Source organism: Pyxicephalus adspersus, chromosome 8 (genome assembly GCF_032062135.1).
Source record: "Pyxicephalus adspersus chromosome 8, UCB_Pads_2.0, whole genome shotgun sequence".
Taxonomy (NCBI): Eukaryota; Metazoa; Chordata; class Amphibia; order Anura; family Pyxicephalidae; genus Pyxicephalus; species Pyxicephalus adspersus.
In genome coordinates, this window is record NC_092865.1 from 37,077,039 (window position 1) to 37,104,039 (window position 27,001).

Consider the following 27,001-nt stretch of genomic DNA (forward strand, 5'->3'; position numbering starts at 1 on the left):
TATATATATATAAATATATCCTTATACTGAGATCCCAGATTTTGTCATGTGTTTGATAGCTCTATAAGTATTATATGTGATGTTTCTTCTGTCTGATGTAAATATTGCCATACACACTTTACCATACATTACAACCATCAGTATATGTTATGTTGGCATATTGAGAATTTATGGGCCCTGTCAGATGTCTGATTACACATGCAGGGCATACAGAATACAAATCACATGCCAGCCATCTTCAATCTAGACCTAACTTTAGGCTGATTTCCTTAAAACAGGTTCATTTTTACTTTTGTGTATTGTCAAGCATTTTAATTTTTTTTTTTTTATTTAGTCCTCTCTTTAAATTTTAGTAGATGGGCAGTAAATCTGGCAGGCTGAGTGAATGTTAAAAGCAATCCTATAGTAAATGCACCAAATTATTTATAAATATATAAATAAGTAGTAAATAGCAAGCACACGTCCAGTGATCAAGGGATATTGATAAAACAAAACAGAAAAAAATCATAAAACAAACGAATTTAATGTTTGGTCATTGTTAAAACCTGAGAACCAATCAGAACTCAGCTGAGAGTTTTGTACAGAGAGCATTCAATCTCCTGGTTGCTGGGTCAGTTTTGCGCATTTTCTTAGTAAATCTCTTAGTAAAAGTCTGGCCATGTACACAGAGATGTACAAATCCTTGAAGTCCATTGTAAGGCGTAGAATGGCTCTCATCACATGCAATATAAAGGCTCCCTGGTGTTTTTGTGAGATCCTACAAGCTCCTGATAGGGCTGTGTGAGTCCAGATCAGGAACAATCCTGTGCAGAATATGATGTACACCTAGCTCCTCTCTCCCTAGTCACAGCTTTCTGCATCCCGGCTGTCAGACCATCCATCGCCTCCTTACTTCCACTCAATTACTTGGAATCACTTGTCCTCAGCCTTAAATATTTATGGGCTAAAATACCGCAGTATTTAAATCTGTCTTCCCAATGAGACCTCCAGCTGAGGAGTCACAAAGCTGCCCATACACAATAAGATTTGGATCGCCCAATTGCACGAAATGTAGCAGCAAATCTGTGATGGGGGCAGTAACATATAACATATACCCCTTAGTGTAATACCATAGGTGGGTGCTGGGATGAGCTGTTTGTGCTATAAGTAATCCAGAATGGATGGATTGAATTACCGAACGTTACTGCGTTTGGCCAGTTATGTTGGAGAGTATTGGAGATTTCTGGGAACAGCCTGGAATGGGACACTTGAGGGCTCTGACAAGAAAAGAAATCAGCATACAGGGAAACTTGGTGGATGGAGGTGTCAGGAAACAAGCAACAGCTGCACAGCCTAATCCTACAATGTCACAGGAAACGCAGTTCTTTTTTTTTCTTGTTTTACCGTTATTTCTTTTCTTTTTCTTTATTCTTTTTCTCTCCCTTCCTCTTTTGATATTTTCCTCCCCATCCTCTTCTATTATCTTTGTCATTCTTCTCTCTTTATGTCACTTTCTTTTCCCTGTTCACCCTTCTCATCTTTTTCTTTTCTTCTTCCTTGCTCCTTCCCCACCTCTCACTCTTTTATGCTCCTTTCCCCTTCTTCTGTCTGCCTACTTCTATCTCACTCTTTTCTTGTCAGCTTTGTAAGTAAGCCCTTCTCTCCATCTGTCTATCCTTTCCCTTCTTGTCTCTTTCCCTCTCAAGATGTTCTCCATCCTCTCTCCCTATTTCTAACACTTTTCTTTCTCTCGTTTCCCTTTTTTCTTTCTTTCTTTCTTTCTTTCTTTCTCTCTCTCTCTCTCTTTCTCTCTTTCTCTCTCTCTCTCTCTCTCTCTTTCTTTCTTTCTTTCTTTCTTTCTTTTTTTCTTTCTTTCTTTCTTTCTTTCTTTCTTTCTTTCTTTCTTTCACTTTGTCCTTCTCTTTCTCTCTTTCACTTTGTCTTTCTCTCTCTTTTTCTTTCTCCCTTTCTCATTTTTCTCTCTTTTTCTTTCTCTCTTTTTCCTTCTCTCTCCATCCATTCCCCCCTTTTCCTCTTTCTCTTGTAGTCACATAATTAGGCAGATAAAGGAGAGAGTACAGAGAGTCCTGATTTCAGTGATTTGTGGGGCACACAGCAATCTACCTGAATAACTTTGTCAAAGTGACAGCAAACAAGGTGTGATGGACTTTGTAAACTCTGCAGCCTGCTCTTCCCATGGGCCCTCCTGTAGGTGGTCCAGCCATTCTGATCATTTGATGTAAAATGCAGTGTTGTGACCAGGAGGACCCTGTGACATTGTTTGGTTCCACATAGGTTCATCTGATGCTCTCAGCCTGCTGTCTTTCTCTTGGCTGAAATAAATAACTGAGAATGAAAAGGGGGCAATGGTAACCCCCCCCAGCCCACTTGTCACCACTTGTCCATCACTGTGGGCTTCAGCAGTGCATGACAACCTTTTGTTTTGCCTAACAAAATGTGAGCCCCTCCTACCCAGTGATCAGAAATGGGTTGGTTTGAGCTCTTTCCCAAGTTTGTCTGACCAGGTCCTGTGTGCATCAGAGGAGGGAGCGCTTGTTGTGCTGGCAGTGTGCTGTGTGTCTGTCCTGCAGAGTCCCCCTGACCTGTCCCCCTCACCTGTCCCCCTCACCTGTTCCCCTCACCTGTCCCCCTCACCTGTCTCTGCCCTATGGCTCATTGTCCTCTCTTGCTGAATCTCCAGGAGGATCAGGACTGCTGAGAGTGTGCGGGCTGCCTGCCAGACCTTCTTCTGGGATTGCATGCTGGAGGACAAGCTAGGCTTCTGTATATGGAAATTGTGGGGTGCAGAACAGAAGAAAGTGCCTATCCCTTCCGACCAGCAGCTATGCTCTTCCATGGGATAACCGGGGGACATATACAAGGGATCATGGAAGAGATGGAGAGAAGGTCCAAGTCAGCAGACAACCGCTTAGCCAAAACTATCCAAGTCAATGGAAGAGAAACTGTGAGTAGAACTGAGCCCCGGTCCATGTATTTATCTTATTATATCTTATTATATCATATAAACTCTGATACATGAGCTGCTTTGTCCTGCCCTCCTCTGTATATACTGCAGGGAATGTATAGATTAAACAACATTCTATCATGGTAACATCTACACATACTTACCACATACATAACATGTGTGCCTAGCTTGTACAATTCGTTACATATCCTTATAATTGTAAGCAGCATCTCTTTTAAAACTGTATCAAAGTAATTTCTTTAAAACTTTATTCTGAAATAACTGATACTATTATTTAGTGGCATTTTATACTTTGCTGTATATTAGCTACACATATCCATTTTCATTTTTCCTAAATTATAAACATTGAAGATTTTTTTAAATTTATATATATATATATATATATATATATATATACATACACACACATACATATATAAGTATATATATATAGAGAGATAAAAAAAAAGAGAGAAATGCATAAGGATATTTCTATATCTCTGAGCTCATTACATTACTTTACTTTCCTTACTTTATATTATTTGCTATCTTATGGGGAATGTGAACTCAGAAATGATTTGCTAATGTTAGGAAAACTGCATATTTCACATTTTCTTTTACATATTTGTCTTCATATCTTTTACATAGCTATGCACTTATCTGTCTGTCTTTTTGTATCTTTAAATATACATTAATTATCAAAACATTGCATGAATTATTAGTCTAAAATATTAGAATGTAAAACACCAAGACATGAATACACATAATTTTAATTACAAGTTCCATAATGCCCATAAATATATATAATATATATATATATATATATATATATATATATATATATAAATTATTATTAGAAAAAATCCTTGTAACAGAAAACATGAAAATATAAGGATACATTTTTTATAATATTTTATGTTTTTTTAAAGCAGTTTTTTACATCCATTTAAATTTCTTTATTATGTGTAAAGGATAAATGATAATACAAAAAAGAAAAATATTTTATTTCAAAATACAGTTTGTTTAAAATGGAAGTTAAGGGTTTGCTTTTTGGATAACACTACATATGTAATCCACAAAAAAGCATAATTCTTACTGCATGAACAATTTATATAATACATATATTTCACATTTTTTGTAAACAGACTTTTATCACACTATTTTTATTATTTTTTGTTATAAATATCACTGTTTTTTATATAGTATAACAACATTTTCAAATAGCTTTATAAACAACATAATATTTTCATTAAAAACACATAAATAAACTAAACCAAAAATCATCCGGAGAAAGCAAGACAATGTTAATTGGGGTCAGAATAAAAAAGAGATTAGACAGAGATCAAGCCTCATTAGTGGATAAGGGATATTTTTTCCTGCTTTAATAAGCTCTCTAGGGAGATTTACAGACAGATACTAATGTGTTAATACCTATGAAAATTGAGAATCTCTCCTGTTTTTCTTTTCTTTTTTAAATCCGTGTCTGAAATAAAGCACAGAAAATAAATTGTATATTTGAACAATGAGTTCTGAGCAGGAACATGAAGGGTAGGGCTGATCATTTGCCTGCAGAAATATATTTAGCAGCAAATAACTTGTGCATATTTGGCATTTAGCTGATGAGCACATCATGCCTAGGAAAATGATATATTTTGAACTATAAATAAGGAATATTTTATGTAAATATTATTTTCTTGCACATTTTCTTATTTTCTTTTTTTAATAAAATAATGTACAATTTCAAAGTCACATGAAAATATTACAGTTTAAAAATAAAACAATTTTAATAACAATACAGCAAAACACATAAAATGAACAATTAAAATATTGTAACTATTTGACATGAAAATGCACATTTTAATTGCCTGTGTACAGCATGGCCACTATCATTTGTTAGAACACATTTGTAATTTTGCCATATTTTGTGTAGTGTAATTATTTTACCACTTTGCCTTCAAATGTGTCATAATCTTGATTATGGCCCTTCATTTTAATGTCACAAAAACAGTTTACAATGTTACCAAACCAATGTTTTAGGAGAGCACATTTGCCTCCCCTCTCCCTTTGTTAGTAGATGTTTGCCGCTGTCTAAGAAGTTTCTTCTTGTCACTTTTACATTGACCTCTATCACCTTAGTATGGTCTTATTGAGTGATGAGAATTTTTTCATTGGTTTTGCCTGAATCTAAATGCTAGACATAAAAAACCCTGCATATTCCATAATTAAAAAGTAATTTGGCAGAGAGGGTGGTGTATCTGACAATTAAGGACACATATGGATGGTAGTATTTTATCCTGGTATCTGTTCCACAAACTATGAGAACAGTTCACAGTGAATGCCCTAGATTGTGGAATCTCAGCTTTCCATTGTGAATAAAAATGTTCATCCAAAGCTGGCGTAAGACTTACAACTATGGGAATTACATACTTAAAAGGAAAAGTAGCCTTTTGAGTATTACCTCCTGAAATTGGTGCGTTTTCCTGAGTCAGTCTATTTTGACATGTTTGATCTACAGTGTGAGTGTATACTAAATGGTGCAAGATTTTCTCTAATTTGGAGCATGGTGTTTGCTTTTAATGCCAGATCTGGTTAAGGCAGATCCTATCTCCAAGAGAAGGCTGATTGGATATGTAACAGTCTTCTAAATGGGCAGTAGTATAGTATAAAAAGTATAGTTTTTCAGTCTACATGTAATGTAAAAAGCACTATTTTGTCTACTTTAAATATTTATAATCTATCTTCAAGTATCTCTTTTTTACAGCTTTTAAATTACAGTAAAAATAACAATTGTAGCAAATAAAACAATTTTTTACACTGCTGATTACTTAGTTATAGCAGCACCACTAAACAAAACTGTGTATTGTTTCAGTTTGCTCCACAACACACTGACCTTGCTTAATGCGTGCAGGATTTGCTTTCAGAAGCACGTTCACTGAAGATGTCCTGACACTTGTGGTAACCACATTTCTAAAAACTCCTACTTTGATGCACCAGGCCACATACATTTTAGCCTTCTAAATTTCTCTGTGAGCCAATGAATGTACATTTGTAAAAGATAAAAGAATAGTTTCCCATAAATAATAATATCTTTCAAATGACCAACATGATAAATGTAAATTAAGACAGTTCCATATTAAATTTAAGTAGCCAATCAGTGATCGATTACATTTCTTTTTTAACCTAATTTCTAATTAAAGTAGTTGTATTGTTTGTTTGCCTGTGAGAACTTTGACTAAAGACTATACTTAATGTTACAAAACATAGAAATGATTTACTTGTACTTTAGCTGCAATAGAGATTTAATATTTTACTTCATTTTAATAAAAATTGGAAAATTAAAACAAAATCTAAACCTGGATCATATGATAATAACCTGCTAAAAAAGCTACACTTTAGATACAAAAAAACATGAAAATATATTTGGCACCAACCAAATAAACTGGATTCTCACACACAAAATATTAAAAAGTATTATAAAAAGTTTATTCTAATTGAAAGCCTAGATTTAGAAACTAACACTAACGATATCACTAAACCTAACCCCTGAACCCAACCTTACTATAGCCCCTTAAACATAACCTGAACCTGTCAACCTTATCCCTAAACTTAATTTCCCTCCGTAATCCTAAACTTTAGAATTCTCACAGTGAATAGCATTGTGAATAGCATAACCATATCTTGCCAAAAAAGATAAAAAAATGAAATAAAATCCTAGCATCAGTGAAAACAGTACAGCAAATCAGCTGTGCCGCCTAAAACTTTAGAACAGAATATTAGAAATTTTTTGGACAAAAGCAAATGACCAAAAAGGTCATTGTGGCCCACCATAAAATAATTTTTCATAATAGTTGAAAAGCATAAACATGGTAGCTTTGTAGTAAAAAGGGCTTTTACCTCGCTGTGCAGATTCTGCTTAAAAACACATAATTAGTTATGCATGTTATATAATTGTTATATAGTTGCATATTTCTACAGTTTCCAGTAGGTGTTGGACTGTATCATTTAACCTTTAAAATGTTTTAGCTAGATTAATAATGAGGTGAACTGTGTGCAAGTACGAAAAAAATATTTTATTAACACTTTTAATTGAATCCAATTTTATAGTCAGAACTGTAATATGTTTTATAGTTGTAGATTTTATAGGCATGAGTAAGAAACAGAAGCAATGTTGGGAATAGTGTCGCAAATTTTAAAAACTGTTCAAACTTGACCCATAATTCCTTAGCATTATGGAAGCTTGGTAGCCATGACATGAACTGTGTGGGATGGAGTTATGTAAATAGCAGTGCAGGGGAGGAGCAAGAACTCCTAGGTGAACAGGTAAACAGATACCATATTCTATAATACAGAAGGATTTTATTTTCCCAAGTCTGGAGCTAGTTAAACAGAATATCGTCCTATAAACATAATGGAACACCTATGCTATTTTCACTTTTGTTTTGAATGAAGACCCAAATATCCAAAGGCATTTTTTAGATAAGAGCATAATTGAAATATGGATGTCTTTGGAAGTGAAATATTTACAAAGGTTCCCTCATTCATGAATAAGTTAAACAATTATTAAATAAAACCAAGCCAAAACCGTAATGCAGTTGATAAGCCGACACCAAAATAAATCAAATAGGTATTTAAATAGACCTTACATGTTAAGATTTTTTTTTAATTGATTCCGGTACACATATTTTAACATGCACCTGGGAACCCACAAACAGAAGTGGCCTCACTTTTCTAGGAGTGGTTTTCCGTATACCCAAAAAGTTATTGGTACATATAAAATACCCAGCATGTAGCCACTTGCATCTTTTATGTTTGTGTTAAAACTGTTTAAAATCTTTTTTTTTTTTTAATAATGTTAATGAGTTAATTAATATTAAGAATTTTTCAATGAGCATAGTGTTATTTTTGTTGCTAAAACATTGGTAACAATCTGTTTAATCTTTGTGGAGTCTTTACAATGTAATTTTAGTCTCCTTAAACATCCATCCTATTCTGTACAATAGTGAAGGTCCCTTGGGATCAGGGCATGTTTTCCCCAATCAAATAAACTGCTCTTTTTATTTATTTATCCTATACATGTAGGCTTAAAACAAATAAAACTAAATAAACTCCTAAATGCATAAATATAATAAGGTTTTTTCTTTTATATGATGATACCAAATCTCTTGTGGCTAGTTAGGGTAAAAATACCCTAAGGGCTATGGTTTGTAATCTGGTCCTGATGTTGCCATTAATCATTAATATAAACATCTATATACAGCATTTATGTATCCCTAAGTATGCACCAATATTACACAATGTTAAACTTTAAGTTACAGAGTAAAATATTTGACCTCCCCAGGTCTCTTATTAATGGTGGTAGCCAGTAGATGTCTGTTTTTGCACCACAGACAGCCCAAATTCGGTTTCATCTGTATAAAATCATAGATGTTATACAAATGAGAAGACAAAGGTCTTCTGCTGTCAAAGTCTAGACACATACTAGATTATACATTACAAATCAACACAGGCCAGTTACATTCTATGTTGTGTGCATTGTGTATGGAGCAGCAGGTGTCCTTAGCTGAAGAGGGTTTATGTGATTGGATCAAGTGGCACTCGCATCCAATCACGTGCTACCTTCTTGGTTATAAATGCTCCCTGGTATAGTCTCTTCTGGCCAAATTAAATTAATGGCATTGGCTCAATTAAGTGAGCAACCAGAAGTAAAAAAGAATCATTTAATGCAATGTTTCTGGTCTAACAAAGGGTTGCTGAACCTTCTTTGTCTGCAAAATGACTTTCCTTTTAAACTTTCATGGAGATGCCAGGAATTTTTAATCAGCCTTTCATTTAATGTTAGCTGCTTTTATACCATCCAGGCTCACTTCATGCTGTTAACTTCTTTTATGTGCACGCAAAAAGCAGCAAAGTAAAAAAGCTAAAATGTAGATGTATGAATATTACACATGAAGCACAGACCATGATAATAAAGTCCTCTAACACCTTATTCGTGGCATGAATGAATGCTAAATAGGTAATGTATTAGAGGGAGGAAGGAATGTTACTATTCATTACTGGTTAAAAAAAATATAGTGATATATGGCATAGGTAATGTTATGTAGGTGTCTTAATGTCCTTACTTATTTATTGTGACAGTAAATGTAAATGTTATATATAGAGATAATATATTAAATTGGAACATGGGCCTTATTAGACCTAAACTGAGGGATCATGTAATCTGAACTCAATTAAAGAATGTTATCTATTATCTGGATGTAAAGTTCTTTGGCTTTGATAGTGGATGACAACATCAACCAGCAGTTGTATTTTTGTTTTTTCGAACCAACATAGAAATTGCCCACAATGTCTCATGTCCACTTTAAATATGTGTTTTGTTAGAAATAATCAGACACATAAAACAAAGCATCCTGTCATTTTCTGTTTTGTATACGAGTACTACCATTCATTAGCAAACACTTATATGTACTATGAGTGTACAATATGTCTTAATTTTGGGAAATATATACATGATTTACATATGATAAAATTTTAATTGGTAGATATTGCTATTTATATACTAAAATCCATCCATATGGTATAAAGTCCATATGGTGCTGCATACAGCATATAATATCAACATGTTTCCTGCTCCCAATCTTCATATGATGTCCTTATGTTGGTTTAGGTTGTCTCATGCTGCCTATTGGCAGAGGCCACAGCAAGAGCAACTAGGAAGTATTACAGGTACATCCTATGCTCCGTTTAATAATGTGCCCATGCATAGTGCAGCTTTTGTTGGCTAAACTCAACTACAGTGTATCAAAACCACATGTATAGCCAGAATTACCTTTTATCACATCTCCTGCTGTACCATACAAAAAAATACATTGAAGACAACATGAAGCTAGGAATGTTTGGGGTAAAAAGAGAGCGAACTAGTCAGAAACTTTAGTCACTAAGTCACATGGGTGCATAAACTGTCTTGGTCTAACCTCATAGCTACCCACCTATTCAACCTTTTCTTTAGTTACAAATATCAATGTACACCTTTAGAAATAGTAAAAGAAAAATGGTTCCAACTATTTATTCTGTACACTGCCAATGCTATCTGATGATAGATATACAGATAATGTAAAAATGGACATCAAACCTGCTATAAGTAGAATGCAGACGAGTCACTGGGTAAGTGAATATGAAAAGTGAATAGCTCCATCTATTTAGTTATAAGAAGCCTATATTCTGATAAATCAACCCAATGTATTTTTTAGCACTTTGACCTGACTGGAGGAATATATACACACTGGTTTGACTTTAGGGGATCACATGATCATCCTTCATCTACTAGTCAATCACCAGATCCTATTTAATAGCAGAGTAGAAAGAACAGCAGAATAGTACAATAAAGAAGCAGCACTTTAGAGATCAGCTTTTATCAGTTTCACATATTGGTGAAAGCTGATCCATAATCTATAATCCTCTGCTGGGATTCTGATTGCTTTGTTTATTACAGAAGCTTTATTCATGGCAAGATACGTTTGGTAGCTCTCTGAATTCTGTGTGCTTGTGCTAGGATAAAACTTTTACCAATAATATCATGTTCAATAAAGTCAGACATCTATCCTTCATAAAACACTTTAATTAAGCTATTCAATATGGTAAGTGCTGGATGTGGCCACGGCACCTATAGAAACAACCGATCATGTGTAAGCTATGTGATAGCATGGATGACATTTATTCACCATTTTTCATTGTCTGTACAGTAACTGTTCTTTTTTCTCTGACCACAGAGAATGCCACCACTCAGCCCGGAGAAGCCCGCTCTGTGTGCAGGATGTGGAGGAAAAATTTCTGACAGATATTACCTCTTGGCTGTAGACAATCAGTGGCATCTACGCTGCCTGAAATGCTGTGAATGTAAACTGGCCTTGGAGTCAGAACTGACTTGCTTCGCAAAAGATGGAAGTATATACTGTAAAGAAGATTATTACAGGTACATCATGGAGAATATTGTACTTCCAGATGAGATTATCATGTCAAAATGACAGTATTTGTGTAACAAAAGCAATATTACATTTTTTTTAAAATTGATTTTAGTTTAATTTTTTTCAAATGTAATTTTAGTAGAAAGAGAACCAGGATAGAAAGAGAGAGCGGAGGGGCAACCTTATCACATTGCTTATCCTCCTTCATTGTCCAATCAACAAGCTGAGATTTGTCCTGTAGCTTGCAGTAGAGGTCCCATAATTTGCTGTCTGCTAGAATTACAAAACTAGCTGCATACAATAAATACTTTGTCAGGAAAAATATATTCTATGTGTGTATATATTGTATGTATTTTAACTATGTATTGCCAGGTGTTTGCTGGAGTTCAGCTTTAGCAGGAGAAGGTTGAGAGTCTGCAATGTTTTTTCTTTAGACTTTCATTCTAGTTATGATGCACAATTGTGATTTCACTTCCATATACAGCAGGGAGAGCCCTACAGTCATATCTCACATTTCTGTATTATGGTTTTTCTATTTAGATTTAGAAGCCTTTACCTCCTAATATCATGCACTACTATTTATATGTATTTTGCAATTTGCATGAAACATCCTGCTTGCTTGACTTTCATGCGTGTATTCCGATACCTCCAGGCCTTTGTTTATAGCAGAGCAAGTGTAAAACCAAAAAAAAGTTTTATTTTTGTCTTCCTTTGGATCAATTGTGTGTATAAGTTTTTTATAATGTTTTATTTTTCCTTGTGGTTGCACTCCATGGACTTTGTGTTTTTTTCCACCTGACTATGTAAAAATAGATCACAATTGTCATCTTGCTGCAAACCTGTGCTGCTATATTTCAGTGAAGACACAAAGATCTGATTTAGTAAAGTGGTAGAAAAGACAATGTTTACTTTAAAAATAAAAGTTAGTAAATAAGGCAAACTGGTTTTCACTTGGAATACCCAATTACATGTTAGGGAAATGCAAAACAACATTTTTGTTCTACTAGGAAATGATTAAGTATATATGGTGAACACAACTTATTCATTAACATTCCTTTTCAAAGGTAACATTTACTTTGCTAAGTTAACATCCTCTAGTCCTTTACTTGATCAACCCATTAAGTAGAGTAGGGTGCAGTGAGTCTATTAACATGACTTATTTCTGTGCTTCCATTCCAACTAAAAATGTTCCATGCTGAAGACTTTAAAGTCCTTTCCCTATATATTAACTCTGTTTGTTCATGTCTTGCATTGTCCATACATGATCTGACTATGGACAGTCTTTGTCATATTATGTTCATAAACCTGCCCCTCTGAATAATGCATAAATAATACTTAGTACTCCAAATAAATCCAACCATCTGATAGACTTTTTGTCTTTTTATTCTGCTCACATGGGAAGCAGCACATTGTAATTGTGATGACCAAGGCCCAAACTATTCTTGGCCAAATCACATGCTCACATGGAAAGATGAATATTCACTTTGCAAACATATGTAAAGAGGAAGAACCCATGTTTTAATACCTAATCATATACAAAAAAATTACTTTTGGTTGAATTTCCTTTACATATTTCTGGTTATCCAAATTAAACACGAGGATCATACACTTTGAAAAGGAAACAATAAGGTTCCTGGCTGAACAGCCTCTTCTTTATTCGAAAATGAACTATATTAAGTGTTAGAATCCCAGATGTAATAAAATGTAACCCTCGAACAGATACTAATGTAGAGGAGGGTAGGACTTATTTTGGTGCAGGAAATATGGGCACTGAAAAAGTGCTAAGAGAAATGAAAAAAAAAAAAATTAAAATTTATTGTGATTAATTATTTTGCATTTTATTTATTCTTTTGTTCTGTGCAGCTAGGAAAATATGTGTTTTATTTTTTGTTACCAGAAGCAAAAACTGACATTAATCAAGAAAGTTCTTGAAAATTTTTTTATGAAAACTAAATAAAAATCTAATTCCTGAAGGATCTTTAACCATTCAACAACTGTTTTGATTTTTTTTTTTTTTAATTCGACCCCACATTTTTTTTAAGTACATATTTTTATCCTTGAGTATTTATTAAACTTGATCATTCGCCTTTTAAAGAGTTTAATATTCTATAATATATAGTAAAATATTGTAGCAAAAGAAAAAAACTTCCCATTTGTTTCATAAAAAATGTGACATTGCACTGATATTTTAAGTATTTCACTAATATTTTAAAGGGTTCTTTAGTTAAATAGGTATATGGTGGCTGGTTGCCAATAATTCTATAGCTAACATCTACATTTCATACCCTTGTTTCCTATTATAGCTGTAATGTTATTTTTGCATCCGGTGTGCGGCACGAAGTGAGATTTAAACTGATCAGGTTCAGTTCACAAAGCTAACATACCTGGATATGTATTCTGCTTTCTTTTAAGCCAATTTTGTGAGTCCAATGAGGTTTGAGAATTACAGTCACATGACATAAAATAAGATTGTTGTGTTAAAGCTTTGTCAATTAAGCTTTGACTGTTATTGAAAATAAAAACTGCTGTACGGCTCAGTTAGTATGCTGCTATATGTTATGAAGACTGATGCTATGATTGATTCATAGAATAGCTAATACAAATTGTATGTTTATGCACAGGAATAATATTGTTGGAAGCAATTTTATTTAATATATACTGAAAACTATTTGATTTTTGGATATAATATGCAAATTTTATTTAACTTAAAACAGAACTTCAACAAATATTACAAGATAAAAAATAAAAGCCCAATACAAAGTTAATCTTTAATTCAGCGATTTCCCCCGCAGTTCTTTTTTCAGCCACTAGATATACTCAATTCTATGTCCAGCATCATTCATCCCATTTCATCTGAGCCCAGGTTGTATTGATCCTGTTTTAGCTGGTTATTGGACAGCAAAAGAGGAGCACAATGATCAGCTTATATCTCTCTCTCTCTTGTCACTCTGCTTTTTCCTTTTTCTTTTTTTTTATCATGCTTCGTGCATAAACCTGTTCTGATATAATATGGACCGCACAAAAACTGATACCAGGTCAGATTGAAGTGTTTACACTGTTTGCATGAACAATATATTTATCATTAATATTATTATTTATTATTATTTTTTAGATTTTTCTTTAATCGGTAAGGAAAAAGTTAGTATACTAGGGGTAACCACTCATTTATATAATAAAATATTTTCACATTGACTTATTGTCAATCAATGTTCTCTTTGTCTCCAGAAGGTTTTCGGTGCAGAGGTGTGCTCGTTGCCACCTTGGTATCTCGGCATCAGAAATGGTTATGAGGGCAAGAGAGTCGGTCTACCACCTAAGCTGCTTCACGTGCACCACTTGTAACAAGACCCTGAGTACAGGAGATCATTTTGGCATGAAGGAAAACCTAGTGTACTGCCGCGCTCACTTTGAGCTCTTGGTTCAGGGAGATTTCCACCCACAGCTTAATTACACTGAGCTCTCCGGCAAAGGAGGTGGCCTGTCAACGCTTCCATACTTCACCAATGGAACGGGTGCAGTGCAAAAGGGGAGGCCCAGGAAGAGAAAGAGCCCAGCCCTGGGAGTAGACATCATCAACTATACTTCAGGTGAGAGCTGATAAAAATCCTACCAACCTTCTTTATGCAAATCTCCGAAAGGAAAATCTGTCTTAAAAAAATATGGGGATGCTAATACTCATATCCATCTGAAAATGCTAGTTGCCTGGAACTTTTGGTTTCAATGCTTTGAGTCACTGACCCATACCAAGTATGATGATCAGAAAATGTCCGAAAAGTCGGAGGCCTTAATCTGCATAATTGTCTGGGTCACTGTCTCAAAGAAGTGAATATTTTTTGATATCTGAATAAGATGTATGTGGACAAGATTATTATATATTACAATTAGAGTAATATTTTTTAAGTGATAAATAGAACCAGTTCTGTCTGAGCTTTTATTCTGTTTATTTGTTCTAAACCCATTTCCTAGTCTCCTTGGTCTACAAGTATGATTACCATCTGTCTAGTACTGAAGCAACAGGATCAATGTTACAGACAGCCAGGCAACTAGAATTTGTCACGGCAGACTTCTTGTTTCTCTCTAAATGTTTTAAAGCTGAACTACCGGATAAATAAACAGAATAAATACATATATTAAAGCTGTTTTATCTGCCAAAGATTAGTGTTTCAGTTCATCCAGTCTTGAAATTTACATAGCCCTGGTATACAGTACAGCCCTTTCTGGTAAGCCAGATGATCTGGTATTTTTCTTACACTTGTCCAGTCCCCCTCATGATAGTAAGAGAAGAAGTAAAATAATGTGCTTTGCTTGGATGGATTATTACATACATAGCCAAAACAATTTGTGCCTGGATTTCAGCTTTAGTTTACTTAGTTACCCCTTGGATGCTGCTGAATTGTTGGCTGCTAGTCTCCTATAGTTTATATAAAACCTATTAAATATTTCCATATGAAAATTGTGACCTTGGCATGGAGTAGAGGAGAGCAATGTAGATATATTTCAGGATCTTTTAACACCTGTCCATTTCTGTTTATTAAAACACCATGAAAATGAGTTTCAAGTAGAATTCATTTATAAATGGCTGGATAAGATCTGCTGTGTGGTTTAATTTGGTTTTAAGGAAAACGATAGGAACTCATTTACACCTACATGCATGTATTTCCATGCAGAAAGGTGCACAGAACCTGGGGCTCCTAAATGATCTGTGCCTGCACAATATTATCTTTATTCTCAATTCATGTCTCAGAATTGTATTATAACAATAAAGGGGACACTGCTACTATTTTTTCCTTCTTGATAACATGCACTCTGAAAAGATACAGGTTAATTCTTTTCAATAGATGTTCATAAACACTAAATTAAACTAAATAAAATGCTAATTATCATAGTTTAGTATTCAACACCTAATATTTTTAATGCCACCCATGTAAGTTTTATGGTATAGTTATATCAAAGCACATCAGTGTACACCAGTATGCAGAGAAATACTAATCATCATTTCCATAGTGTTCACATCTAAAAATTTATAATGAGCATCTTTTGTTTGTGGTGGCAACTGACTGTCAGTTCAAGCAACTGGCTTGGCTAGGCTTAAACAGCCTGTGTATGTCTTTGCTATAGGGCCGGCGATGGAAAGAAATCAATCAACACGTTGTGAATAAATCATTAGTCATTAGTGTTATTAAAAATTTTTCTATAGACTTTTTTTCAGTCTGGAACTTAAATACAGTGGAGATGGGCAGGACTGCTACTAAATATGTTAATAAAGTATATTTTCAATATACCTTTAACATAGACAACTTATAGAGGCATGGATTTAATTAGCTGTGTGCATTTGTGCATTTATGGTATGTACCGTATAAACTATAACTATTAAAGCCCAATTAAATTTTAATTTTAAGTGTATCAAAATAAAGGTACAAAGACCATTTTCTTTTAAAAGAAAGCAGCCGCAATCTTAGTACAAGATTTGGTACCTTTGCGTGGAAACGGTAATATTTTTGCAAAGGTCTGACACACCCCCTGCAGAGTCAGAGCCAATCAACAATGAGCAAAAGGTTTGCTGATTGGAGAGCTATAGTTATGACCCAGTAGGGGGCGTGTCAGACCTTTACATTACTTATCTACAAAGAGCAGACGTTGCTAGCAGATTTTTCCTGAACAAAATATAAGAACTGGAACATTTTTGTTCTACAACAGCAGTGAATTTAGTTTTTTAAACTTAAAGCTTAGTTGGGCTATAAGTTTGGAGCTGCCCTGATACTACTTGGATATAAATGGTTTTTGACAACTGTGGGTAACGCAGTGCCTAGGGGTGAGTCCATCTAGGTTTGATATTTTCCTTTTTTGAGAGATGGACAGGTAAAATATCTAACATTTCCTATACCTTTTGGGGAGTATTCCTACTATTGAAAACTTTTTTCTTTTTGTTCTTGAGTTCCTGAGTAACTTCTTGGCCATTGTTAGGAAATGCAGCAGAAGATGTTAGAACAGGCAAAGATGCATATGAACAGTAGAAAACTACCAGGTGGCCAGGAACCGACTAAGGAACTTTGGCAGGAAATCTTATTTATTTAAGACACAAAGGAAGCCAGGGGTTGACTCGACCTAGCAGGTTTCAATTATACCTAAAATATCACATTTGAATGTGCTGATTTATAAAAGTCTTTATAAGTTGCTTATAACAAATTTTTTTTTTTTTTTAACTAAGTCACTGAATACGTAAGAAGTTAAATACAGAAAACTGGGATAAGAGTTCTCTTTAGTATTTAACAAATCATTATGACTAGGTTTTATAACATGGTCTGAGCAGTCATTGAAGAATATGAAATAATGTGATTTTCAGTAAAAGCGTTGGATGGGCAAAAATTACATTTAGGAATTATAATCAACCATAATCAAGCTGAGTAATCTTGGGATTTGACACAAATTTATATCCAGCGCAGGTTTATATAAATGAGCTCAAAACTCATTGTAATATAATTATATTCATTAACTATCTGTTATTTGGCTTGTATAAGCTTTTCCCCACAGTGAGTTGTTAAAAATGTTTTTAACAAACATCACATCACATGGCTGAACCTTAAACCAACCAATATCTGTGCTAGTTAAAAGAAAAAAGACATTTCTTTATGTAAGCACTAGTAGAGTTATTTATGGAAGAATTCAGGCAAATAAGATTAGTAATGTATTTGGACATGATGCCACCTAGGTTTATGTAGTTATTATTTCCCTTGTGCACCTCTTTTGTAAACAACTACAAGGTATGTTGTCTGCTTTTTTTAATATGAAAGGTAAAACCAACATCTGCTAGGAAAACAGTCATTTATTTAAAAAGGCAATTGTTTGTGAAACACAGTGCTAAAAAAGGTAATTCAGTTAGGTTTTACTTTTAGATTAAAGTGGAACTAAAGTCTTACTTTGAAAACCCACAATCAAGCTGGAGTTTGTTGTAGAAAAGGATGGACAACATCCATTCTGCAATACCTGTTATTACATGCCTAATTACCACCCAGCTGTCACTTTCTCTTGCACATGCTTGGAATCAATGAACTCCCATGTGCTTAAGATCATCTCTAGGAATAAAAGAAGAAGCAAGATGGTGGTATCCTGCGATAGAACAGGGGTAAGTGAGTATCACAGGTTTAGTTCCAGTTCCATCTTTTTTAATTGCTCTCAATGTCCTTGGTATCTTCCCTTATCAGACTTGCTGGTACATAAAGGTGCGTACACACTTCCAATTTTTATCGTTCCAATCGAACGACGAACGATCGATTGGGCAAAAAATCGTTCGTAAAAAAGTAACCAACGACGCCGACGAACGAGGAAACTCGTTGGAAACGAACGACCGGACCGGCGGATCGGATTGGACGACGATCGTTGAACATCATTCGTGTGTACGGTCGTTCGTTGATCGTCCATGTTCACAGCATGCGTGATGAACGAACGTCCGTTCACTTTCCTGTCGTGCACATAGTTCCTCTATCGCTTAAACGATCGTATCTATTGTGTGTACAATATCTATGAACGATCGTGTCGTTATCTCTATGTGCAGTATCGGTGCTATACGATCGTTCGTATATATCGTGCAGGATCGTTCGTCGTTCGTTTTCCAACGATAATAATTGGAAGTGTGTACGTAGCTTAAGAGTGCAAAACAAATATGTTGTGTTTCGATGTTAAAATCTCTTAAATTTTTCCCCAAGACAAGGCAAGGCAAACAACAGCTTTCTCTTAATCCCTCTCCTCTGCTGCACAAATGTAACTTTTTTTGTTACCCTGCCACTAGAGGCAATCTATTCTGAGATTACACAGGATAAAGATTGATTCTCCTCTTCCATGTGACAGACTGGAGCAAATCCGTAAGCACTAGCACTGTCACATGATCAGAAGACGTGTTAGTCACATGTTCTGCCATACCGAGAAGTATTGAATACGTTTTTTTCTGGGGTGAGAATGGCATAGATATGCCCTGTAGGAAAAGGGAGGCATTTGAGCACTATTTTCTGCACAAGCAAAGTATAAGTTTGGATTAAGTGCCTCATAGTAAATACAGCTTTATGGAAGCTACAATTTTTTTTATCATTATTTTATCATAGCAATACAAATATTAACTGACCACTCAGCTGAAATAATAGTAGACATAAATCTGTTTGTAGGAATATAAGTTATGGGAACAGTAAATTATTATTTGAAAGGCTATGTTGTTAAAAATCTTTACAGCTTCTGTGTTAATGGGTGTTTATGTTTATATGGGCACACTCCATTGATCATGTTGTGATGTTTTGTCTAAGTACTTGGACTTATCATTGTTTTACCCAAGATTAATTCATATATTTTTACTTATATCTTATATGGAAAAAAAATATAATTCTTGGTTTAAAGTTTAGTGAATTTTGGATGAAAAAATATTACACACCCCTGAAGGACTTGTTCTTTGGCAGTACAAGGTCTAGAAATGAATGTGTAAATATTAAGCACAAGTTTATTGCAGTATATAACCTATGCCTATGTTGTAGTGAACTGAAGATATTGATGATTATGGATTATTGTGATTTGGAATTTTAAATTACTTTTGATAGTCATTGATTGTATCTTTAGCTATTCTACCACGTTTCATTAATGATAGCCAAAGATACAATAATTATATGCTTAGTGTAGCCTAATTATCTACATGATTACATTCCAAAGAACTGTAATAATTTGCAATAATTGATGGCTGCTGGATACAGCAATCACTGGCCCTTGGCTGCAGTACTCATATTACAAGGGTACAGGCAGGGGGTGTAGTGGGGTACCTGAGCCCCCCAGAGAGATAGAGGGTCTACCAAGTGGTAATTTATCATTAGAGATCACTGGAGGGGTACAGTAGGACCAGTCTAAGGAAGTTTTAAATCACAAAGGATTTAATTTTGTTTTTTAAAAGGAGCATATTAGACCCTACCTGCTGGCTGTTTAGTGTTCGTATGTTACAGAGACTGCCTAAATATTACAAAATTCTAAAAAGTGTTTGTATGGACCAAAATACTGCCAGTATCTATTGGTGGTTAGACTACTAAATGTTAATGCAGAAATATGAAGGAAAAGGATTACATGAAACCCTTTGTAATGATAATTGGGCATGGTTAAAAAGCTATTGTTTTAAATGGCAGGGTAAGTCTATGCCTGCTCATGCTACAGAACTGCATATGGTTGCCACTGGTGTACCAAAAAATACTCTGCATTTACACAGACACAAGTATAGTTTTACAGAGGGACACAAACCTCAACATTTTTATAATTATTACCAACTTTCCATTGCGCGTTTTTTTTTTTCTGAACTTTAAAGAACTTTATTACAACACTTTGGGGCTGCTTGGATATGGGCAACTTTAGTTTAGAGTTGTTTTTCATGGCGTAAGGTGATCATCTATCCAATAGTTGTTAGCCATATTCAAGCCACTTCTTCAGTTCTAACGTCAAAACTCTTCAACATTAAAAAAATAAGTCTAGTTGAATGTGATTAACTACTACTAGGTATAAAATGACCTAGATAAAGGAGTAGGATCACAGACAAGATAATCTACTGTTTTCTATAAAAGAAAAAACAAAACAAAAAAAAAAATAATGGCTATCTCTGTTTGTGATGGATGAATACAATAACTAAAAGGCATTAAGAAGTTTTGTCACAGTTCTTTCTTGTGTGCATTTATAAAAGGAAGCTTTGTAGCTGTTCTTCATTTTTATGTAATTATAACACCTCTTCTGGGCATGTTGTCCATTATTGACCCCGTTTTTCTGGAAAGTTCTTATAGTTGGGTTTCAAGTCCTGTGATGCGTGATGTGGATGGACAGGACACCTCCTGTGCTAATTATTTCCTATTAATTAGGAATGACGCTGGAATCCCTTGGCCAGAAACCAGCATTTAATCATGCGGTAAAACCCTGAGCTGTACGATATCTCCTAACCCCTTCACTGCCACTGGGGATTAAAAAACACCTGCCATTTTTCACTAATTACCTTGTACTGTCTCCTGCTTCAAGCACATTCCTCACTACAATAGTTTATATCTGTGGAAAAAAAAGAAAATCTTTTTCAATAAATCTTATGTTAGGCATCCTGTGGATGCTACAGTGAAAGGGGAATAAATACATTTACCAAAATAATGTTTTAGTATTGAATAATGGCAATAAAATTGCAATGATAATTTTACAAAGAATGATTATAATCGGGTTCCAACACTAAATTTAAAGGAGATGAGTTTAAAATTTTGTTTTATATTATTGAATCCTCAGTATTTCAATATTAGCAATATATTTTAGATCTCTTTGTGGTCCAGATGAATAAATTATGACAAATTTTTATATTTTTGCCCCAAATTTTAAACCTTTTAATACTTAATTTCTACAATTTACAAATTACACAGCAATACCACATTTCTAGACAATAATACTCATGATAAAAGTAGTAAATTACCTAAGGAGTCAAATGCGGACACCTGGAGGTTATAACTAATATTACTTATAAAACATATTTATGCCTTATATTTGCATAATTCATAATTGTCAGTCATCAATCATCAAATTATCAATCATCATTATAATCATAATGTCCCCCATAACCCATCACCAAACCCAATAGGAATGCATGGGGAGGGGGTGAACCCAACCTTTCAGTTGCTGATGTTGAAGTTTGTGGTATATAACTTTAATATGAATTTAGGGTGAAACTTTGAAAAATGGTATGATTTGTAATACAGTTAAGAAGCTCATATATTATTTGAACCTCCCAGATGTACCACTAGGGAATATATATGACAAGATGATAAACATAGGACATATTAATATTAATAATATTTAATATTATGTGAGGTTTGTGCATAGTAAATATTATGTATGATAAGTAAGGGTTAAGAGTCTCTAGTATATATTTTGCAATAAGGTGCAGGTGTTGGCCGAAATGTAATAAATCTAAAAAGGACCACACCTGCATAATTCTTAAAGAACAAGACAGCTTTTTGATAAGCTATAGCAACAACTCCAACTTACCACATTTTATCTATGAAAAAAAATCCATAAATCACTTTATGACTTTTTAAGTAACCAGCTGCCAAATTTTAAAAGAATGTGTAACTTTTATCCACTGGAACAAAGCCTAGGACCTTTTTGTACAAATAAGACAGAATAATAAGTATGTCCAATAAAAATGAACAGTATTAAATATCAGATTGGGTGATTTAGATGCATGTAAATATATTACACAATACCAAGCCAAGCAAATGAACGGCTATATATGATAATAAAGAAATACCATACAAAAGAAAGAAGACTAAATATAAAACTAGGATAATTGTGTATGCAGTTAGAATGCTTTACCATTATGTTGTAGTGGAGGAACAAAAGTAACATAAAGTATGTAGTAGAAACTTCTACACAAAGGCTAGCTCTGGTGTAACTAAGGACCCTAAAATGAACCCCCCCCCCCCCATCATTACCCCATATCAAGCACAAAAAATGTGTTTTCAGCTTTTACCACTTGAGTAATTTATATACTGTTTTGAGCATTTGAGTGTATTGTGTTTAATATTATTAGTATTCATTTGTTGGGTCCTTGGTGTACATTTTGCATTGTGATGTTTAGCTGCACCCTTGTTTATGTTGAGGCATTTAGAAATTTGTGAATCATAGAAGCAATGGACCTATTTTTACCCAGCATGGTATTTTGTAGGACTTGACAACCTACTATAGCTTTCCAGCATATTCCATGTGAATATTCCATATGGTGATTTTGCTTATTACTACTATTCCGGTGTGGATCATGTGATCGCTGATTTATTCTTGATTGTGGACAATTCTGTAGTAATGTTCATTGATCTCATTCTGTAAATGTTTCATATTTTGCTTCATACATTATTTTCTGACTACATAATACTTTACAGAGAATAACTGTATTGGTCATCTACATCTGTATTTTAGTTATCTGCGTGCTAGGGCTATAGAACACCTTTCATGCATCATCCTCAAAACACAAGAGGTAGGTGTTCTGCAGTATGCAGAGCAAGCATGGCTGATAACACTGCTTGAAATTTCATTGCAGTACAGGTAGAGTGCACGTGACAGTAGATGCTTACTGGATGTTTTTTAAACATAAAAAAAATCATTGGCCTGAATTAAACTTGTCATAAACCTCAGTAGCTCAATATGAGCAACTGCTGAAAGGATTCAGTAAAAAACATGCATCAAAGCATTTAATAAATTCAGAAATATAGCCGGCTGAAGATTTATCTGCATGTGATTTTTCCTGTAATAATTGAGCTTGGCTGCCCTCAATCTACAATCTGCTTTTTTTAATTTTTCAGCAAGACCCCACACCCCATGTAAAGGCCAATAGTGGGCTAGGGAAGCTTGGTTGGGTCTAGCTCAACCTTTAGGGCTGGGGCCACCTTTGTGTTGAAGTAATATACACTAGCACAACGCACAGTACATGTGTTGGTCCCTTGTGGTGCCATTCTTTTTAAATGGCAGCTCAAGACATTCATCAGTTACTCATGAAAACCACATTGCCGTGTGGTGCATTCCTAGATAAGGGTCAGTTGTGGCTTCCTGTGCGTTGGAGTGAGTTGGGAGCCCATTTCAAATAAATGGGCATCTGGCACCCCACGTCCCATGTAAAGGACCGCTAATTGTTCCCTCCTGTTTTTCTATTTCCTTCTTCTCCATATTTTCCTATGTGCTCCACTTTTGTGACATCCCTTAGCACCCAGTACACTTGGTGTAAATGAGATTTGTAGACCAGATCTTTGACTGGGATCTCTCTACACCCTAATGTAAGCTGTACCCCAAGCAGAACACTCCCCTCAATTAGTCATATCTATAATTCTGTATACAGCAGTCATGATCTGTTTCACCACTGATTTACCGTTGTTGTATTCTGTTGTACTACCTAGTATGTCCATTGTTTCTGTTGTTGAACCTCCATGAATATTTGTAAAAAATAAATAAATAGGCTAACGCAATGCAGATCAGGTTCATTTAAAATGTTATTCATGTTGGCATGCACTAGGTAATTATCCACATATGCATGAGGCAAACCATTAAAAAAAAAAGTAGTATATTTCAATTTCTAAATGTGCAGTTTGAACTGTCCAGTTTATTTCAGTACAAATTAATGCTTTACTAAACCTTGTTTTCATACATTTTGTATAATTAAGAACTTTATGCACACAAAGGTGGACGTGTTTGCCGGATTTGCTTCTGGGGCATACCTGATCCTCTTAGGCCTCAGCTGCATTAATATAACCGAATAGGAATCCATAAGGCACTCAAGATGTCATATTTCGCTGATTTTTTTTTTTTTATTATGCAAAATTTTTAAAAAAGTGCCTTATGTCTTGCAAATAACTAAAATACCACTTTAGTCCCATTTTAAACAGCATTATTATAGAATATCATGTGGAATATGATAGAATACAATCTATAATACTTGTATATTAGTTTAAAATATTTATGAATTGTATATTATATATATTTTATTATTTTTAAACTACCACTGGTCAAAATAGGTCATTTTTTATAGTTTGTAGATTTTAATAATATTGCTAAAAGGAAGATTGGTTGGAAATTATTTTTTTAGTTTGTTATTTTACGTAATGACAAATATATACGTGAGGGAAATGTAAACATTTTTGCAATCTATAGGTCATAAAAAAACGAGATCTGAAACAGTTACGCGCACACAATTTATTAAAGCTCTCCAAGACTGGAGGTGATACACTTTCATCAGTGAAGCTGGGAAGTATCTTGCTATTTGGTAGAAAATATTTTCAATCCTGCACCAGATCCATTCCAGGTTTGCCAGATCACTTGGGTTCACTTATGAAAGTGTATTTTCTTCAGTCTTGGAGAGGTTTGATAAATCATGCCCAATATTCTTTCTAGTCCTCCCAGGGTTTGACCACATGTTGGCTTAGAAGCAACATATTTTTTCATGGCATAAAAGAAGTCCACGCCAGGGTACATGGTACAGAATACAGAGCATTATTGTTTACCAAGTCACATACTCTCTTGATAAAGACAACATGCCAACATACTTTGCGCAGCTTTACACATTCCACCAGGGGTGGGGCAAGCACGGATGGTAACGCCATGTCCTCACTTGTTTCGGGAATAGGCACACGTGCCCACTCTTATTTTGAAAAGGATGGTGGTCCTTATGGAATTGCAGGCACAGGGCGGTGGGCGGATTGTCTCTCTGAACACAAATCGCCCCCTCTCCCCCGTCACAGGACAGGACTGGTTCTGGTATCATGACGCCACTCTGGGGGAAGTTTCTTCCCCTTTGAGTGACACCTAGGCAGGGGTGTAGTGGGGCGGGCACGTTTACATAACAATGATGCGCATGCATGCTTGCCATGGATAGTACCATGCCCCCTCTTCTTTTTTTTACAACTACGCCCCTGCATTCCACGATTATCAGAAAGCTGATCCAGTCCAATCATGTGCAGCCAATGATGTGTTCAGAAACTGGGTGAAATAGGTTTAAATCGATCAGCAGGACTGAGATGCAAAACAAATATTAAAAATGTATATTCAAATGGCAATTATTGGTAGACTGTGCTTTTGCAAAGTAAACATCAGTGGATTTAGACCTTCTTTAAATAAGGTGATACCTAAATGTTTGCAACCAGAGATTTGTCTTCTCATACTGAAGCACATTTCCAGCAATCAGACCCCTCCACCATGCACTATATGCATTTCTCCTCTGTGGTTGTGTTTGCTGTAAATGTGAGTTCACGATATACACAACCTGTCTAATAAGATGTCATACAATACCAAATTACTAAATGGTATACAGGCAGCAGATAATTACCTTTTTTATTTGTCTTTTTACTGTTTATAGTTGTCTTTATAAGAAGTTTGTTTCTTTGCACTCTACGAAAAATTCCCTTTATGAAAAATTATTGTTGAAAACCAAATATATTACAGCAATAAGAAAAAAAGCATAAAAACATTTAGGGATCTATTCATGAAGCAGTGAAACATTCCCTGGTGCAGAATCTTTTAGGTCCATGTTTTTCAATTACAGTCTTTACCTTAATTAACAGTAACTAGTAAAGTGTATATAGTATATAAATATATATATATAAAGGGGGAAGGCAAACATACATATTGGTAATAATTGATTGTAACATAACAAATGAAAGGGTTTTCCATTGCAGTGTAACAGCACCCCCTAATGGTGATTTATCCAAATTCTAATAACGCTTTTACCATTTTAAAGGTTGACTTGGGTGCTAAATGAGGTTCTAGCAGATTTCACGGTCTGTGGTCCACATGCTATACCTCAAAAGGTCAAAAAGAAAAATGTAACTCAGAACCGTCACTTAGCAAATTCTTGAAATGCAGACAAAAGTTACAAAGTCTGCAAAGTTTTTTTTTCTTCAGACTATAGTGCTTGCAGTAAGTAGGTATATGAATTTGAAATTTTTACAATTTGAACAAAATAATCTGTATTACTTTTACCAATAAATAGTGAAGGATATGTGTACAGATCACAATGGTTGAAGTATGGGGAAGCAAAGTTTGCAAAGAGGATGTCAGTTTGCTCTATGTCTTTGGGTCTGATTTACTAACAGGGTGTACTGTATTCAGTTAGTTGTGTACAAGGCAGAAATAGTTTTTTTGTGTACAAAGGCAGAAACTTTAACCTTTGTTTATGCAGAGGTAAGTGCCTTTGTCCCAGTAAAGGGCCTCCCTTTGGCTTCCTCATACTACTCTTACTTGTGCTCTTTCATAGCTTATTGATGGGGCTAAAATCAGCGGTGTCAGTGACCCGGAGAAGCAGTGAAGTCACTTCCCTGGTCATATGGCATTAAGGCCATCAAGGCTGCAAGGCCTGGACACTCACAGAACAAAACACCCTTACCTGGAAGTGTTGGCTACTCACTAGAAAAAGGCTAATGTATTTAGATACTGTATTTATGTGTGTGTGTGTGTGTATATAATGTATATAATATATATATATATAAATATATATATATATCTCAAATAAGAGTGACAATTTCAAGGGTAGGCTGTATTTCTTGCATGTATTTCTATAGCGCTATTGCTATAACTCATT

At 34.7% G+C, this 27,001-nt stretch overlaps 1 protein-coding gene across 5 annotated transcripts in view; it reads left to right on the forward strand.

The window, feature by feature from the left end:
• Positions 1-27,001, forward strand: part of LHX9 (LIM homeobox 9) — a 39,281-nt gene that overhangs the window by 2,600 nt on the left and 9,680 nt on the right. The window contains exons 1-4 of one of the 5 annotated variants that reach the window (XM_072420051.1): positions 1,235-2,136; positions 2,681-2,944; positions 10,711-10,913; positions 14,131-14,492. In XM_072420051.1, the coding sequence (XP_072276152.1) occupies positions 2,768-2,944; positions 10,711-10,913; positions 14,131-14,492 (742 nt within the window). In that variant the 5' untranslated portion in view covers positions 1,235-2,136; positions 2,681-2,767. Of the gene's footprint in view, positions 1-1,234; positions 2,137-2,163; positions 2,945-10,710; positions 10,914-14,130; positions 14,493-27,001 lie in introns of those variants that run through there. The other 4 variants (XM_072420050.1, XM_072420054.1, XM_072420056.1 and 1 more) reach the window with 4 other exon arrangements.